This window comes from Trachypithecus francoisi, unplaced genomic scaffold (assembly GCF_009764315.1).
Source record: "Trachypithecus francoisi isolate TF-2019V2 unplaced genomic scaffold, Tfra_2.0 Lachesis_group0, whole genome shotgun sequence".
NCBI classification, from domain to species: Eukaryota; Metazoa; Chordata; class Mammalia; order Primates; family Cercopithecidae; genus Trachypithecus; species Trachypithecus francoisi.
The window spans coordinates 63,141,130-63,160,841 of record NW_022681453.1 but is presented as its reverse complement, the minus strand read 5'-3'; the positions used below and the strand labels follow the sequence as shown (position 1 = coordinate 63,160,841).

The 19,712-nt window shown below is 47.6% G+C and overlaps 1 protein-coding gene across 4 annotated transcripts in view; it reads right to left on the bottom strand.

Moving 5' to 3' along the window:
* Window positions 1-19,712, bottom strand: part of SLC41A3 (solute carrier family 41 member 3) — a 77,345-nt gene that overhangs the window by 36,513 nt on the left and 21,120 nt on the right. For 2 of the 4 annotated variants that reach the window (XM_033210942.1, XM_033210945.1), the window contains exon 3: window positions 5,402-5,509. The exons of 1 other annotated variant lie outside the window; for it this stretch is intronic. In XM_033210942.1, coding sequence (XP_033066833.1) covers window positions 5,402-5,509 — 108 coding nt within the window. Of the gene's footprint in view, window positions 1-5,401; window positions 5,510-10,779; window positions 11,764-19,712 lie in introns of those variants that run through there. One more of the 4 variants, XM_033210943.1, reaches the window with a different exon arrangement.

Below are 19,712 nucleotides of genomic sequence, written 5' to 3'. Positions count from 1 at the left end.
CAGACCAATATCTGCTGAATATTGATGCAAAAATCTTCAAAGAATACTAATAAATTGAATACAACAGTATATTAAAAGGATTATGCACCATGACCAAGTGGGTTTGTTCCTGGAATACAAGATAGTTCCACATAGAAAAATCAATCAATCCATGTTAACAGAATCAATGGGGGAAAAAAACCACATGATGAACAAAGCATCTGACGAAATTCAACATCTTTCTATGATTAAAAAAACACATCCAAAAAACTAGAAATAAAAGGAAACTATCTCAACATAATAAAGATTATATGTGAAAATCCCACAGTAAACATCACTCTTAATGGTGGCAGACAAACTTTTGCTCCAAGATCAGGAACAGGACAAGGATGCCTGCTTTCACTACTTCTATTTAACACACTACTAAAAGTTCTGGCCAAAGAAATTATGCAAGAAATAAAAAAAAGTAAAAGGTATACAAACTGGAAAAGAAGAAGTAATATTACCTCTGTTTGCAGATAATGTAATCTTGTATGTTGAAAACTCTAAAAGATCACACACACACACACACACACAAATTTTTATAATAAATGAATTCAGTAAAGATGAAGGATACAAAATCAACAAACAAAAATCAGTTGTGTTTCTATACAATAACAATGAATAATTCAAAAAAGAAGAAACAATACCATTTATAATAGCATCAAAAGGAATAAAATACTTATGAATTAACTTAACCAAGAAGGCAAAAGACTAGTATATTAAAAACCACAAAGTATTTCTGAAGAAATTCAAGAAGACACAAACAAATGAAAAGACATGCCATGTCCATGGACTGGAAGACTTAATATTGTTAAGGTGTCAATACTAGGCTGGGCACAGTGGCTCATGCCTGTAATCCCAGCACTTTGGGAGGTTGAGGCAGGTGGATCACTTGAGGTCAGGAGTTCAAGACCAGCCTGGCCAACATGGTGAAACCCCAACTCTATTAAAAATACAAAAATTAGCCAGGCATGGTGGCAGGTGCCTGTAATCCCAGCTACTTGGGAGGCTGAGGCAGGAGAATTGTTTGAATCCGGGAGGTGGAGGTTGCAGTGAGCTGAGATCGCACGACTGTACTCCAGCCTGGGCGATGGAGCGAAACTCCATCTCAAAAAAAAAAAAAGAAAGAAAGAAAAAGAAGGATGTCAATACTAGCTGAAGAGTCTACAAATTTAATACAATCTCATCAAAACCTAAACATTAAAATATTTAAGCAAAAAAACTAAATGCTGGCCAGCATAGTGACTCACGCCTGTAATCCCAGCACTTTGGGAGGCCAAAGTGGGCAAACAGCTTGAGCTCAGGAGTTTGAGACCAGCCTGGGCAACACAGTGAAATCCTGTCTCTACAAAAAATACAAAAATTAGCTGGGTGCAGTGGTTCATGCCTGTGGTCCCAGCTACTCAGGAGGCTGAGGTAGGAAGATCACCTGAGCCTGGGAGGCAGAGGGTACAGTAAGCCATGTTCATGCCATTGCACTCCAGACTGGGTGACCCTGTCTCAAAACAAACAAACAAACAACAACTAAATGCTGTATTTTGATGAAATAGAAAAATACATTCATAAATTCCTATGGAATTTAAGGGACCCTGAATAGCCCAAACAATCTCAAGAAAGAACAAGGTTGGAGGTCTCATACTTCATGACTTCAAAACTTATTACAAAACTACAGTAATCTGAATGGTGTGGTATAAAGACAGGCATAGAGATCAATGGAATAAAATATCCTGGAAATAAACCCTCAAATATACGGTCAAATGACAAGGGTGCCATGGACATTCAATGGGAAAAGGACAGTCTTCAAAAAAATGGAGTTGGGAAAACCAAATATCCACATGCAAAAGAATGAAGTTGGATGCTTATGTTACACCATGTACAAAAATAAACTCGAAATGAATCAAAGACCTAAACAAGAATTCAAACTACAAAAGTAATCAAAGAAAACATACGCAAAAAGTTTCAAGGCATTAGATTTGGCAATGATTTCTTGGATATGACACCAAAAGCACAGGTGACAAAAGCAAAAATAGATGAACTACATGAAAATTAAAAACTCCTGTGCATTAAAGGACATAAGGCAAAAAGGTATCCTACAGAACTAGAGAAAATATTTGCCAAGCATATACTGATAAGAGATTAATATTCAGAAATATGAGGAACTACAACTCAACAACAGAACAACCAAGAAAACTAATTAAAAACTGAGTAAAGGACTTGAACAGTTTTCCAAAGAAGACGTACAAATGGCCAATAAGCACATTCATGTTCACCATCACTAGTTATTAGAAAAATTTGTATTAATTTTATAAGCTAAAAGAAAGAGAATTGATAACTTTACAACATTGACTTTTGCCATTCAGGAACTTCACCTCTCTCCAAATTTTTATTTCTCTTTATAAAGCTTCATAGTTTATTTGTGTAGGTTTTGCCCATTGTGTTTTGAGGATCATTCTGAAACTATTTAAAAACTGGTTAATAGTTTGAAGGGAATCTCTTTTTAAATTATACTTTATAAACGACTATTTCCAGTGTGAACAGGAGTATATAGAGACAAGTTTATGTATGTTAATGTATATATTTTATTTCATTTAGATGTTTTGAAACTGGCCCACTTTACTGTTTGTTTTACAGTTTTCTAAGTGATTTGCTTAGATTTTCCAAGAAGGTAAGCGTATCACTAATAACATAAGTTTTTGTCTTCCAACATGTTTTTGTCTTCCTTTCCAATATTTAAGACTCTTATTTTCTTTTCCTAGTTTATTATACTAGCCAGAATACACAGAACAACATAAAATATTCTTCTGTTTCAAGTTGCATTAAGAGTATCTTTGTAAGTCACATATGGGAGTTGAAGGCAAAATTAACAGATGGAGATTGAAGGTAGATCAGAGGGTCCGGTATGGAGTAGGGGAGTGGGCTACAACAGTGACAAGAACTTCCCAGGGAGACGGAGATGTTCTGTGTCTCAACTAGGGTCATAGCTACAAAGGTGTATGTATTCGTCAAAAGTCATTGACCTGCACACTTAAACCCTCTGTTTTTATTGTTATCAATTTATACCTTAAGACTGATTTTTTTGAAAAAAATAACAAAGTAAAACCTTTGAGGCCGGGCGTGGTGGCTCACACCTGTAATCCCAGCACTTTGGGAGGCCGAGGCGGGTGGATCCCGAGGTCAGGATATCGAGACCATCCTGGCTAACACAGTGAAACCCCGTCTCTACTGAAAATACAAAAAATTAGCCAGGCGTGGTGGCAGGCGCCTGTAGTCCCAGCTACTCGGGAGGCTGAGACAGGAGAATGGCATGAACCCAGGAGGCGGAGCTTGCAGTGAGCCGAGATCACGCCACTGCACTCCAGCCTGGGCGATGAGCAAGACCCCATCTCAAAAAAAAAAAAGAAGTAAAACCTTTGAAGGTTCTACTGTGATAATAATGTGTCTATTCTCCTTTGAGACTGTTGTAATGAATTACATTAATATGGCCAGGTGCGGTGGCTCACGCCTGTAATCCCAGCACTTCGGGAGGCCGAGGCGGGTGGATCATGAGGTCAGGAGTTCAAGAATTACATTAATAGTTCTTTTTTCCTCTCATGTTTTACATATTTTAAGAGAATTAAAACACTAAGATATGATCATTGTAGAGAAGTGTTTAAAATGTAGTTACGGGCTGGGCACAGTGGCTCATGCGTATAATCCCAGCAGTTTGGGAGGTCACTTGAGGTCAGGAGTTCAAGACCAACCTGACCAACTTGGTGAAACCAGGCCTCTGCTAAAAATACAAAAATTGGCCGGGTGTGCTGGCACACACCTGTAATCCAGCTACTCGGGAGGCTTAGGCATGAGAATCACTTGAGCCCAGGAGGCAGGGGATGCAGTGAGCCAAGATCATGCCACTGGACTCCAGCCTGAGTGACACAGCAAAACTGTCTCAAAAAAAAAAAAAAAATGCAGTTAAGTACTACGAAACAAACACCTGAAATGCCTCCATGGCAGAGATTACTATCAATATTTTTTTCCCTCCCAAACACTGACCAAAACAATTGTGCACACATATATGCATGTATACACACGAGTTGTGTGTGCATGTGTGTGGCTGTATCATGTTACCAGCTGACATTTCCACATCCCACAAGGCTCCACATGATGTGGCCCCATGTGTTAGTTTCCTCTTGCTGTTACAACAAACTTAGTGGTTTAAAACAAAAGAAATCCATCCTCTTACAGTTCTGGAGGACAGGAGTCTGAAATGAGTCTTACGGGGCCAAAATCAAAACCTCACTCTCTCTGGAAGCTCTAGGGGAGAATCTGTCTCCTTCTCTTTCCCAGCACACAGAGCTCCATCCCTTGGCTCATGGCCCTTCCTCCATCATTAAAGCCAGGAGCACATGATCTTTCCTCTCTTATGCTGCTTCCACCACATGGCCTTTTTTCCTGTCTGAAATATCTCTCTGTTCCCCTCTATAAGGACCCCTGTGGTTATACTGGGTCTATCTGGATAATCCATGACAATCTCCCATCCCAAGGGGCTTCTCTTAGTCACTTCGGCAAAGGCCTCTTCCCTATAAGTTAACATCCACAGGTTCCAAGACCAGGACCTGGTTATCTTCGGGGCCACTGTTGGGCCACTCACACCTCACCTATCTCTTCAGCCTCATGTTCGGCAGCCCCCCTGCCCCCACCCCATCTGCCCTCTGCTCTCTAGCTATGTTGCTGTCCTCTCAGTTCCTTGAACACACCACAACCTCCTCTTGCCACAGTCTTTGTCACCTACAGGATATCACATGGGCATCAGAGAAAGGGAGAAACCATTCTGTGTGGTAGAAGGGAAAAAGCTTCAGTCTCCTGGGATGGCTGGGAAGGTGTGAGAAGAGCTGGCAAAGCTAGGAACTGTGTTGGTTCAAGTGCCCAGAGAAGACACCTCCAGCGATCAAGCATTCAGGGAGCCATTCTGGGGGGTAGAAGCCACTGAGGAAGGTTAACCTGGGTGACAAACCCTTCCTGTCTCCTCCATGGAACCCTCCATCAGGTCTGCATTGCTTGTCGTGTCTTCTGCGTGAATGTGTGATGGGGCTGAGCTCAGGGTCCAGGTGGATGCGGGTGGGAGAGCGGTGTGCAGACTCGGGGCACGTGGCACCCACTGACATTTAGGTCAAAGGAGGAACGGGGGCACGCAGGGTTGTGCACATCCCTCAGTCATCCAGTTTGGTAGTGGAAAGCCAGGGTGTTGGGCTGGGAGAGGGACCAGGGACAGCATCATGAGGTAACAAAACCCAGAAATATCCATTGTTTTGGAAAATCCAACCCACCGCCCACGAGCCAGGGGAGACCAGGTGGTCTGCCCCACGTTGTGGCCGCCTCAAATGTCCAGATGTCCACTTACAGCTGTGGAGAGTCTGGATGCCAGTGTCATCTCCAGGTTCCCCTTCAAGCCCACCAGGGGCGGCACCAACGTCAAAAGGTCTTTCACCTCCACAAACACAGGCCAGTGCTGGTAGGGAAAGAGTAAGGAGATAAGCCAAACACACACGTCAGCAAATCTCTGGAAATTTCTTGAGAGAACCTTCAGCAAGTCACTTTTCACTCCCTATAAAATGATCAAATAGGACTAAGTTGTTTCTTACATGACTTTAAACTAAACAGAAATAAATGAAGCTGTGAAAACCTTTTTAGTGCTGTTCACTGAATCAGCATCAGTGGCCGTAAGCACTCTGCAGGCTGGGCCAGGCTGGAGGCCAGCGGGTGGCAGCCATGCTGCATGTGCTCTGCACTGTGTTCTGTAGAGGCATGCATGGGTTCCGGACGAGAAAGTTGGGGAATTTCTCATGAATGGGGAGGCCTACAAACACCTGCAAGACGGCCAGACTGAGGAAGGGCCCTGCCTCTATTGGGGATCCAGGATCTTCACACAGGCCATGCAGGCCCTGCCTCCCTCTGCCCCCAGGTCCAGGGACTGCGTGCAAGCTGCCACTGAGCACCCTGTGGGGCTCAGGGTTTTTAAAAACATAGAATATGCCTCTATCCCATTAAATGCAGAAAAATCAATAACTTCAAAGACAGATGAAAGGGATTCATGCTTCAAGGAAAATGGAAGAGAAAACACTTATTGGTAGAGGTGAAAACAATTCTTAACTGTTTAATTAGATGTTCCCCTAAATCAGTTTTAATGCCCCATCTGATCCTACTGATTTATTTTGCCTGTCTGGCTGCTGCAGAGATCTTTGACGCCTAACACTAGAAGCTTCTCCTGGTTTTGGAATTCTAGACCTGGAAACAAATCCCTGCTTTGTCATCAAGGAGAAAGGTGGCCTGGGATCTAGGCCCTGTCCCTCCCCTACAAGGCAAGAGCTGTGTAAAGATGTGCAAACCCACTCAGCCTCTAGGGACTTGGACCATCATCCACAAGCTGCCCAGCAACAGGCTTGACCAGGCGTGAAGGTGAAGAGATCAGGCCAGAGGCCCTTTAAGACTCCTTTCTGCTCTCAGACCAAGGAAGATGAGCACTGTTTAGTTTCTTCCTGTACCTTATCTACCGGGCCGTGGAATTCAGAATCCAGTTCCAGCTCTGGTGGAGTCCTGAGTTTGCCCTCTCTTAAAACTTGAGAAGAAAACAACGCCACCAGGCAAGGTGTCCTCCCATGCCTCACAGTCTCCTGGTGGCATCTGGCCACAGCTCTGTGCAGTTGTCCTCTCAGCCTGCACACCCCTCCACCCACCATAGGGTGGGCCTCTGTCCTCAGCAGGGGAGCCAAGACCATCACGTACTTCCCAGCTGGCCTTCGGGCACCACCACCCACACTCTTCCTAGCCTCCTGTGGAGCCCAATGTGCTCATGGGCACTCTCTCTGCCTATACCCAAGACCCGGCACCCACCAACCCCAAAGTCACAGCAAACCCCTCCTTTCAGCCTGCCCCACCCAGCAGCCTTCCTCCTGCTCTCCCAGCACTACTACTTTGACAAATGCCTGTCCTCACCCATCACCCTCAGTGCTGCAGCCCTATGGCTCTCACTGTCTCCTTAAAGGAAGTGACGACACCTTTGAGAGGCGTGGGAGGACACCTTGCCTGGTGGCCTCCTGATGGGTAAGCCCCATCTGCTGCTCTTCCTGCAGGTGGCACTGTCCCCCGGCCCCTGCACGGATAAAGCACCTGCTGACAGGCACAGCTCTGCACCCTCTCCCCTGGCCTCTGAGCCTCCAGCCCCTAGTCCTGTGCCCACCTCACTATCCACCCAGTCTCGACCCCTCTTCCTCCACCTGACCATGTTAATACTGACCTTCCTTCCTGCTTTCTCTTCAGTTCTCCTTTCTCCCCACACCCTCTCCCTTCGGCAGCTCGAGTACCCTTCCACTGCCCACCCAGCACTATCTTCCAGCAGCCACCCCACCTGCCCCATGCTCCCGAGGCTTTCAGCAGGCAGCCTAGGCGGGAGACGGGGTGGAAGCTGAATCCTGATGCACGGTGGTCCTATCCTCCTTGCCAGTGGTTGCTATGACTCTGGTCAAGTGAGATCTGAGAAGTCCTGTCTGGTCACATTGGGTATCACACAACCATGATGGGACCAAAGTCTACGGACACTGGCTGAACTGTGTCCCCCAAAACTCATATGGTGAAGTCCTCATGCCTAGTACCAAAACATGACTGTATTTGGAGAGACTGTCTTTAATGAGATAATTAAGTTGAAATGCAGTCATGAGGGTGGGTCCTAGCCCAGCATGAGTGGCATCCTCACTAGAGGAGGAAATCTGGACCTAGACATGTACAGAGGGGAACTATGTGAAGACACAGGGCCATCTGCAAAGCTCAAAAACCAACTCTGCCAACCCACTTTCATTTCAGACTTCTGGCCTCTGGAATTGTGGAAAAAAATCAGTTTCTGTTGTTTCAGCTACCTGCTCTGTGGTATTTTTTTATGGCAGTCCTAGCAAACGGATACAAATGTAAAGTGAAAAAATGCTGGGTGACACAGTTAATCCAGTAATTAACTAATTCTGTCCTATCTCTAGACTTCTTTACAGAGATAATAAGTGTCTTTGTTTTTAAAGTCCCTTTGAGTTAGTTCTCCTGTTACCTGCAGCCAACAGCAAATACACTGACTGACACCCTGGGCTTGCATGGGTGCCCCCCAATGTCTACAGCTCGGAAGTCTCTGTGAGCATAAGATCTGCCCATCCAACTCTGGTTGAACATCCCACAAGCACCTCAAATCCCAAATCTCCAAACTTCTCCTCGCCACCCGTGTCCTTCCTGCTCTGCCAGCCAGGACTCAATGCCTTCTTTTCTCCAATCTGACATTCAAGTCATCACAAGTTTTAAATTCTGCCACCGCCCTCTCCAGCAACACTTTAAAGATGCCTATATCAGTCACTGGGGAGGCTGAAATCATCAGAAATAATGATTCTTGCACTTGAGGGGCTCTGAACTCTGCCCACAGTCCCCCAGCTCTTCCCTGCTCCTCCAGCCTCACCCTCGGGGTCATCTTTGACACCACTGCCTGGGGTGAGTTTTGTGGCACAAGTATGACCCCATCACTCAGCCACCTGTAACCCTTCACTGCCAACTCCTCTCCTGAGTATACCTAACGCATAAGTCCTACGAACCCCAAAGACACACAAGCACATGACAAGAACAGTCAATGCAAACCCACAGTGCTGGAGTCAGAGGTGGGGCTGAGACAGCTGAGCACAGAGGACTCTGCTGGGGCTCTGCTGAGGATGCCCCAGGTGGGGCTGCAACGGCCCCTGTACCTTGAGGTGGTCCATGGAGACGCACACAGGAATTGTGTCCTCTCCTACGTGTCTATGCTACCCTTCAATAAAACCAGCAAGACACTCATTTTAACATAAAGCAAACACCTGCTACACTCAGTGCACAGCACACCCTCTGAGCAGACAGAGCTCCTCATTCCTGCCCAGTGTCCCTTTCCCCATGACAGCAGCCACCCCGTCCCTCACTTTCCACAAATGCACACTCTCATTCGCCCATATCTTTGCACATAAATCCCTCTGCTTGGAATATTCACGTCTTTTCAGGGCATCCTGGAAATTGCTACATTACCTTTAAAGTGCAAATCAAATTGTCCTGCTCCTCTGCAGATCCCCTGACCTCTAAGAAGAATGACTGCTCCCTCTTCATTCAAGGCAAAGACCTGCTTGTGGCCTCCACTCCCTGCCCAGCCCTCCGGAATGCCTGACAGTCTCTCTCCCCAGCATCAACTGGGTGGTCTCAGGGAAGGAGCGATAAGCACAGCTCTAGGGTGAGGCTACTGGGGGAAGAAGTGGGTATTCAGGTTGCAAGCCCACAGAAACACAGGCTTTCTAATGGGGGGCTGGCCAGGATGCAAAAGGCCACCCTAGTCCCAAAAGGGGATGAATGTCCTATCAACTGAGACGAGCAAGCAGAAGCTGCCTGGGAGGTATCGTGAGCTCACATTAGGAGTCTGGGTGGCCTGGTAGGTACAGGCTGTCCCTCTCCAACTTGGAGCAGGGGCACAGATGCTGAGTCGCCATTAGGAAGGAGGTGCTGCGTACACTCAGGAACACGAAACACTATTTGGGGTGTCCTCGTGGATTGAAATATTAAATTTACATTTATAGATTAAAAAGCAAAACTGCGGGCCAGGCACGGTGGCTCACGCCTGTAATCCCAGCACTTTGGGAGGCTGAGGTGGGTGGATCACAAGGTCAGGAGTTCGAGACCAGCCTGGCCAACATGGTGACACCCCATCTCTACTAAAAATCCAAAAAAAATTAGCTGGGCATGGTGGTGGGTGCCTGTAATCCCAGCTACTTGGGAACTGAGGCAGGAGAATCATTTGAACCTAGGAGGCAGAGGTTGCAGTGAGCCAAGATTGCGTCATTACATTCCAGCCTGGGCGACAGGGCAAGACTCCATCTCAAAAAAAAAAAAGCAAAACTGCATAGTATAAATCATATATGTATATGTTCACATGTACATAGAAAATTGTCTTGAAAGGTCCACAGCAGCAGTGATAGAGATGAGGGGACAGCCTTCCTCCATTGCTTGGGTATATTTTCCAATTTTTCTAAACTGACTCTACGAAATGCTTCAGCTGACAGACAGCACAAACCTCTCAATGATTCCAACACGCTGCCTGAACCAAGCTAGGGGAGAAACAGATTGTGATAAGCGAATCTCCCTCAGCACACGCCTCCACTGCAGGGAGACCGCCGTGGCCCTCCCACCTGCACCCTCGGGCTCCAAACCTTGTCCTTTTTCACCAGGGGCCACACCAGGATGCTGAGGGCTGGGCACACCGCAGCTCCGCCTGCAGTGGTCATGCCCCTACCCTACAGGGACCACAGCACACAGACTCAGTGATCTGGTCCTCACAATTCTGTGAGGTGGGGGCTTTCATTATCCCCATTTTACAGATGGGGAAATCAAGGCAGAACAGTGTGACTAAAAATCCCCTCCACTGGTGAGTGGCAGACTCTGCCTCGTGAGCCCACATGCACTGGGAGAAAGGTGGTTTGAGCTCCTTGGGCTGAGGAGGCACACGTAGGCTAAGGTTCTAACAAACCTCCATCATTCTGTGAATCTCCAATGCTGAGGTCTCAGTGTTGGAGGTCCCTCCTGACAGTCTCACTGACACCCGGGACACTCAAGCGGCAAGAGCAGGTTCAGGGCTGCTGTCCCACTCTGGAGGCCCCTTATGAATCCAGCCTGCCCTGTCTGTGGTGCCAGGAGACCCGGTCTGTGTGTCTCCCACCCCTGATCGCCCAGACACCCAGTACGCACTTGAACGGTGTTCATCACCAGGCCGGCCGCCATCATGCACAAGCCGGACAGCAGAATGGGCACCACGACCTGGCACATGATGGTGAAGAAAGACTCAGGCAAGACCCCATGTGGGGACCGGGTGAGCTCACAGCTGAAGCCTCGCAGCTTCTTGCCCCGAAAGCAAAACTCCAGATTCAGCTGGGTGACCACCATGGCCAGGCAACGCAACACGATCCCAGGAGCACGAAGTCGGAGCCTGGGGTGCTCCAGTCCTCTCCCCCTGGCCCACACCAGGACGCTGTTCCCAAGAAGTTCACACAAACAGAAGCTTCCCAGTCGCCAGGTGCCATGCGCCTGCAGCCCCTTGGCCAAGGGCCAGCACAGATGAATGAGGAACAAAGGCCAGTGTGACTCAGGGCCTCATTACGGAGACTCTGCTGTCCCTCCCTGAAGGTCAGGCTCTCCTCAAACAGTGGCTGTGTGTCCGCCGGGACCTCCCTCTGCCGGTCTGCCATGGAGGCTCATGGTCCCTCCACACCAGCCTTGACAGTAATCAGCAGCCCAGCAGGCCGGTCCATACTGGCTTGGGCTGGACAGAGCTGCAGCGTACGTGGGGCCTGGCCTTGGTGAGTGCCCACACAGAGGTCTGCTGCCACCTGGCCCTGTACAAGTGTCCTGGGCTGTTCCCCTCCTGGCAGAGGAGGGCCTGGGGAGATATCAGCACAGAAGGACTGCCTCCTCGGGCCAGCTCTACAGAACTCAAGTTTTATTCCTCAAGGCCAACAGTCTGTGGGTCTCCAAGCAGAAAGCCACGCCCTGGGTCATCTCGAGTTGTGTCCAACCAGGGGGTTCATGGCCACAGGAAGCTGTGTTCACAGAAAAAAGCGCAGCCCTGTTCTCCCTCCATGGCCTGGAAGACTCATAAAAATGCTTCCAAAGTGACCTCACTTTCTTCAGCTACAAAGGTGAGACTGGCCCTGCTGACCCCACCTCACCCAGAGAAGAAGGGGCTGGGAAGCCACTTCTGACTTCTGGGGTTCTGTTGTTGGGTGTGTCCTCTGTGCATTCCACAGGCACCAGGAACAGAATGTTCAGGCCTGAGGGCAGGCTGGGGCAGGCAGAAGCCAGAAGCTGGGGGTCAGACTCACATCAGCTGAACCCAGGGCTGTGGTCAGGTCTAGGCCTCACTTCCACTCCCATCCCTAAACTGTCACCCTAGTGGGCACCTTATCTGGTTCTCCCGTCGGACAGCCTATCCCAGGCTCAAGTGCAGACCCCAGCCTGGAGTCCACTGCCCTCCCCAGTGTGGATCCTACCGGCCTCCCCAAGGCTGTCCCTGCAACCGAACTCCAGATGAATTTCTCCAGCACCTACTCCCCTCGTGCCCCCAATATTCCTTGCACTGAGTCTTTGCGCACACCCTTCATTTACTCATTCATTCCACAGATATTTTCAAGCCCCTCGTAGGACCAATGCATAATGGGCCCTAAACTCCAGCACAATTCCCACTGAGAGCTAGAGTTTCTGCCCCCCTCTCCCCTCTGTCCCCACAGCTTAACCGAGAGAACAAAGTAGAAGAGATGCTGTGGCAGTTTCTGGGCGTGGATCTTAAGAAACTGACAACTTCTATGTCCTATCTCTTGGGCTGCTCATGCTCCCAGTTACTCTGCTGTGAGGAAGACCACGTGGTCACAGGTAGAGGCCGTAAGCCAGGGTCTTGCCCACAGCCCAGCCTTGCACACGAGTGCGCCATCTTGGGCTGGCCCAACAGCCACAGTGCAGAGCAGAAGGTTCTTCTCACCAGGACCTGCCCAACCTGTGGATTCCGCATCAAACAATAATTGGCTTTAAACAAACTGCTAAGCTTTGGTGTCCTTTGTTATGCAGCCGTAGTTAACTGCATTTGGGGAATCTCTTCCCGTGATCTTGCTATTTCAGATGTAGCAACTCCCAAACTTCTCACAGCCCAGACCTCTCCTCCGAGCTTTCAGACCATATACCTAAGCCCTGGTAGGGATGAGCACGTGTCTCACTCTGCCAGTCTCTCAGGACTGCCACTTCCAAGCCTGCCTCTCCCAAGTGGCCTGCCTCAAGGAAAGGTTCTGCCAGAAATGCAAGCCTCACTCTGAGCCCCGACCACCTCAGTCCCACATTCACTCTGCATGTGCCCATACCTCTCCCACAGTTGTCCCCCACTCCCGCCCACAGACGCTGCCTTCGCCACGGCCCTTTGTCCCTCTAACCCATCTCCCCACAAAACCAGTGTGTGCTCTTCACAGGCACAACCCACAGGGGCACTATGAGGATGGTGCTTGCTTGCACATCCTCCATGGCAGTCAACACACAGCCTGAGAAAGGGGCATCTGGACCCCTTGCAATCTGGAAAGACACATCCACGTGATCCTCCTTCTTTCTAGTACATGGTCATATGCTGCAGCGGCAGAGGGAACTTCTCAAGACCCTCATGGGGGCCATGCCCATGCTCCTCCCCTCTGCTGTGGGCCGACACATCACCCAGGCCAAACATCTGCTAGGCCTTGTGGCCGGCTGAGGCACCTCCTCTCAGCCAGAGACTAACAGTTATTTCCCCAGAATTCCCAATGTACTCTCTGAACCTCCCTGAAGACAGGTCCCACTTACGCATAACAGAAGCATGAAATGCAGGTGTATCTGCTCTCCCTCCCTGGCACGCACCCTTCCTGAGAACAGAGCCCTTCTCACTGCTGCAATCTTGGGGATTCTCCATGGCTCCACTCCACAGATCAGTACTTAGGGACTAGTATTTGCCAGCCTCCACCCTAAATGCCAGGGTACACTGTGAGCAGAACAAACACAGGTTATCAGATAGTCAAAAAAAAAAGGAGAGAGAAAGAAATGATGATCTGTGACAAATGCTCTGAAAGAAACCCAGGGCATAACGAGGGCACAGAGCAGACTTGGCCACACGCAAACACTCAGTCACTGCAAATGAATGAAGGAATGCCCATTTGTTCCCTTGTGCAGCAGTCTGTAATTCTCAGAGCTCTCTCACATTCTATCATTTTCACAACAGCCCTGGGATGTTCACAGGAACTACAGCATTGTTTTGCAAACGAAGAAAACAAACAGTTTTCCCAAGATCACACAGCAAGTTAGTGTCAAAGGCAGGCCAAGACCCTCAGCTTCTGGGCTGCCACTCCTGCCTGCCAACCCCATCGCTGTCCGTCATCCATGGTTAGGATCAGTTTGTTCAAACAGGAGATTGAACCGGCAGGAGGCAGAGAGAAATGGCCTGACTCTGAGAGAAGTGTTGCAGAAGGTTACTGGTTTAAAGGCATCACCTGGTTAAAGACAGAGTCCTCTAGGCTGGCCTAGTTTCTCTGGCTGCTCAAGGTCTGTTGTGGGATGCACGTTCCCAAGGCACACAGCTGAGAAGACCCCAGACAGGTGATCACTTCCTTCAGGTGTCAGTACCTCTCAGTGTCGTCATAGTTTTGGACATGGTCGAACATCATCGCACAACTTATAATCATACACAGTGAATCCTGGAACCATCCTCATCAGCACAGGAGATGCAGAAATAAACAACTATTTGCATACTCTCATACAGAAAGAGGTGTCTGATCAAGTAAGTTACAAAACATTACAAAAATGTTTCTCGAATCTGTTTAAAAATTGAGTGAGAGACCAGGCGCAGTGGCTCACGCCTGTAATCCCAGCACTTTGGGAGGCCGAGGCGGGCAGATTACCTGAGGTCAGGAGTTCGAGACCAGTTTGACCAACATGGAGAAACCTCATCTCTACTAGTAATACAAAAATTAGCTGGGCATGGTGGTGCACGCCTGTAATCCCAGCAACTCGGGAGGCTGAGGCACCAGAATTGCTTGAACCCAGGAGGCGGAGGTTGCAGTGAGCTGAGATCATGCCATTACACTCCAGCCTGGAAAACAAAAGTGAAACTCTGTCTCAAAAAAAAAAAAAAAAAAATTGAGTGAGAAAGATACACACACACACACACACGTGCATGCACTGTGAAACATTCAGAAGGATATATACCAAAATGCTAACAGTAGTTGCCTTTGGGTGGTGGGTTCATAAGTAATCTTTATTTTATAATTTTCTATTCCGACAATTGTGATTATTTCCTTTTATAAATCAAGAAAAATTGTCATCAAAAGCAAATAATGGGCCGGGCGCGGTGGCTCAAGCCCGTAATCCCAGCACTTTGGGAGGCCGAGGCGGGTGGATCACAAGGTCAGGAGATCGAGACCATCCCGGCTAACATGGTGAAACCCCGTCTCTACTAAAAAATACAAAAAACTAGCCGGGCGAGGTGGCAGGCGCCTGTAGTCCCAGCTACTCGGGAGGCTGAGGCAGGAGAATGGCGTGAACCCGGGAGGCGGAGCTTGCAGTGAGCTGAGATCTGGCCACTGCACTCCAGCTTGGGCGAGAGTGAGACTCCGTCTCAAAAAAAAAAAAAAAAAAAAAGCAAATAATGTAATTATATAAGAAAAATGACTTTCCTGTGAAAACCTGAGAACAAAACATGTCAACACAGCTCACTGAGTTATAATCCAGAAAATCAAGAGTGTGGTTTTAAAAATAGCTCAGTAGCACAGCAGAAAAATCTGAGAGCTTGAAATAGATTCCAGCTATATGGAGCACCAGGTGGAAGCTGGGTCCGGCGGTTTCTGTGTGACCTCTGGGCCTCCAGTCCACCCCACAGCCCACAGCATGAGCAAGTGGCACAAGATCAGTGGTGCTCCCCTATCAGGGGCACCAGGACCACCTGAGGGGATTCTGCAACAGGCCGCCCAGACCCCACAAAGACCACAGGATCAGAACACTGAGGACCACTGATCTCTGCCCACCACCTCGTTCTTACTGGCGTGTGTTTTTAGGGGAGGGTCCACACAGCGTGGGCATGGGCTCTGGAGTACATTTCTGACGCTGCAGCAGGAACTGCTCATTTACCAGGAGCAGTTTCCAACACAGCATCCAATTCATTTCTCAGGGTCACCCTGACCCTCGGCAGGTTCTCAGCCAGATGGTCATTCTTACAGGCATGAATTCTTCCCCCATCTTGTTCAGATCTCACAGATCAGGTCAATTAAATTTTAAATAACTCTTAAGGTTCTTCTTTATTTTCTGCTTCTGATCTCGACTGGCAGAAACCACCCACAGGTGGAGATGAAAGACTTGTCCACCCCCTGCCAGGCTGGCCTGCTCACACACTGTCTCCAAGCAGTCTCTTTTGCCTCCCCTGCAACACCTCCCCCTGGGGAAAGGGGATCTTCTTGGCCTCCCTCCACAGGGCCGCTCCCACCATTTGCTGGAGCACACAGCCCTTACTGCTATCAACGTTGACCCCAGCACCTGCTGTGTGAGCGGCATGAGGGCAGGACTGTCTGCCTGGCACAGGTACATAGTATATGCTGCCTAAATGAGTGAATGAATGAATGAATGAATGAACGAACGAACTGCTGTGGCCCTCACTTGCCCAGGGCTGGGTGTCAAGGGTCCACCATACCCTTAACCCAAGGGTGAGACCCACCCTCCCTCACCAATGAGGTGAAGAGGAGGTGACCATAACTGGCTCACGAACAGATGGGCCCACCGTGACTGAGGACACCTGGCCAGCTCTCCCTGCCTGCTCTTTGCTTGCTAACAAGCCCTAACAGTCAGCTGGGATGCAACTGCCAGTTGCTATCTCTCTTGGGCTCTGTCATCTCCTCCCACCCTAAAGGGCTGTTTTTGCCCCCACGACGAGAACTACCATTAACTGACTACAGGCTGGTGTGAGTCTGGCGTGTGCTCCCTGGCACTCCTGCCACCTGGTCTGACTTACAAATTGGCTTGGCAAGATGAGACCCCACAGACCCTCCCCTGCTCCCCATTAAAACAGTTAATACCACCCAATGCAAATTACAACAGCACCTTCAAGGAGAGAAACTTATTATGCAAGACTTAAACAGGGTACGTCAATCCCCCTGCTTCTCCTTTACACAGGGCAATTTGGCTCATTTCTAAACCTGCAGAGAACAAAAGGGTGCCTCCTGGTGGATTACCACCACCTTTTTTTTTTTTTTTTATATTGAGTATGATTTGTCTTTTTTATTTATTTTTTTATTATACTTTAAGTTCTAGGGTACATGTGCATAACGTGCAGGTTTGTTACATATGTATACTTGTGCCACGTTGGTGTGCTGCACCCATCAATTCGTCAGCACCCATCAATTCATCATTTATATCAGGTATAACTCCCAATGCCATCCCTCCCCCCTTCCCCCTCCCCATGATAGGCCCCGATGTGTGATGTTCCCCTTCCCGAGTCCAAGTGATCTCATTGTTCAGTTCCCACCTATGAGTGAGAACATGCGGTGTTTGGTTTTCTGTTCTTGTGATAGTTTGCTAAGAATGATGGTTTCCAGCTGCATCCATGTCCCTACAAAGGACACAAACTCATCCTTTTTTATGGCTGCATAGTATTCCGTGGTGTATATGTGTCATATTTTCTTAATCCAGTCTGTCACAGATGGACATTTGGGTTGATTCCAAGTCTTTGCTATTGTGAATAGTGCCGCAATAAACATACGTGTGCATGTGTCTTTATAGCAGCATGATTTATAATCCTTTGGGTATATACCCAGTAGTGGGATGGCTGGGTCATATGGTACATCTAGTTCTAGATCCTTGAGGAATTGACATACTGTTTTCCATAATGGTTGAACTAGTTTACAATCCCACCAACAGTGTAAAAGTGTTCCTATTTCTCCACATCTTCTCCAACACCTGTTGTTTCCTGACTTTTTAATGATTGCCATTCTAACTGGTGTGAGATGGTATCTCACTGTGGTTTTGATTTGCATTTCTCTGATGGCGAGTGATGATGAGCATTTTTTCATGTGTCTGTTGGCTGTATGAATGTCATTCAGTTAGGAAAAGAAGAAGTCAAATTGTCCCTGTTTGCAGATGACATGATTGTATATTTAGAAAACCCCATCAGCTCAGCCCAAAATCTCAAGCTGATAAGCAACTTCAGCAAAGTCTCAGGATACAAAATTAATGTGCAAAAATCACAAGCATTCTTATACACCAGTAACAGACAAACAGAGAGCCAAATCAGGAATGAAATTCCATTCACAATTGCTTCAAAGAGAATAAAATACCTAGGAATCCAACTTACAAGGGATGTAAAGGACCTCTTCAAGGAGAACTACAAACCACTGCTCAGTGAAATCAAAGAGGACACAAACAAATGGAAGAACATACCATGCTCATGGATAGGAAGAATCAATATCGTGAAAATGGCCATACTGCCCAAGGTTATTTATAGATTCAATGCCATCCCCATCAAGCTACCAATGAGTTTCTTCATAGAATTGGAAAAAACTGCTTTAAAGTTCATATGGAACAAAAAAAGAGCCCGCATTGCCAAGACAATCCTAAGTCAAACGGACAAAGCTGGAGGCGTCACGCTACCTGATTTCAAACTATACTACAAGGCTACAGTAACCAAAACAGCATGGTACTGGTACCAAAACAGAGATATAGACCAATGGAACAGAACAGAGTCCTCAGAAATAATACCACACATCTACAGCCATCTGATCTTTGACAAACCTGAGAGAAACAAGAAATGGGGAAAGGATTCCCTATTTAATAAATGGTGCTGGGAAAATTGGCTAGCCATAAGTAGAAAGCTGAAACTGGATCCTTTCCTTACTCCTTATATGAAGATTAATTCAAGATGGATTCGAGACTTAAATGTTAGACCTAATACCATAAAAACCCTAGAAGAAAACCTAGGTAATACCATTCAGGACATAGGCATGGGCAAGGACTTCATGTCTAAAACACCAAAAGCAACGGCAGCAAAAGCAAAAATTGACAAATGGGATCTAATTAAACTAAAGAGCTTCTGCACAGCAAAAGAAACTACCATCAGAGTGAACAGGCAACCTACAGAATGGGAGAAAATTTTTGCAATCTACTCATCTGACAAAGGGCTAATATCCAGAATCTACAAAGAACTCAAACAAATATACAAGAAAAAAACAAACAACCCCATCAAAAAGTGGGCAAAGGATATTAACAGACATTTCTCAAAAGAAGACATACCACCACCTTAATGCCATGACCCTGTCCCTTCAGACCCCACATCCAGCACCAAATATTACAGAAACCACTGACTCCATCCAAATCAACTGGTACTTTGCTGCTATAGACTTGGTTAATACATTCTGTTCAGTGTCTATTTCACCAGCCTCTCAGACACAGTTGGCCTTCACCTCTAAAGGGACACTAGATATCTTTTCCAGACTCCCCATGGGGACCTCCACAGCTCTGCCATCACACACAGTCATGTGGCCAAGGTCTCCCCTGCATCTGCCTTTCTCAGGAACACAGTTATATTACACTGACGATGCCTTCCTCCAGGCTCCTTTGACTCACTAATTAAGACATACAAGTAACTCACAAAGGTACTCACAACGAGAGCGGGGGCCATCACCCCACATGTGGTGTGAGGCCTGGCACCTTGGTTAAACGCCTGAAAAATATTTGGTAAACTGAGAGCCGTTCCATCCCCAACACTGCAACAAAAGAGCTATTAACCCTCTCAGCATCCACAACATTAATACAAGTCTCTAACATCTTTTAGTTCCTTTTGCGTTCCGGACCTTTGGGTGCCTGTGACAGTGATGACACCCAGTGGAGGTCCCTTTGCCACTTTCCTTTTGGGTTCTGGAAGCAACATATTTCTCATCTATAAATTTTACTTATGCCCATTTATGCTGTCATCTGCAAAGCAAGCCAACTCAAACAGCCACTCCAACAAAAGGTTCTAGAATCTGCCCAAGTTAAAATCAGCAGTCACTCCTATTAGTGCCCCCAGAAACGCCTTCATGGAAGAGAGGGGCATTAGCAACTTCCCCTCAAGCCCTGGAGTCTAGAGGCTGATGGCCATAAGT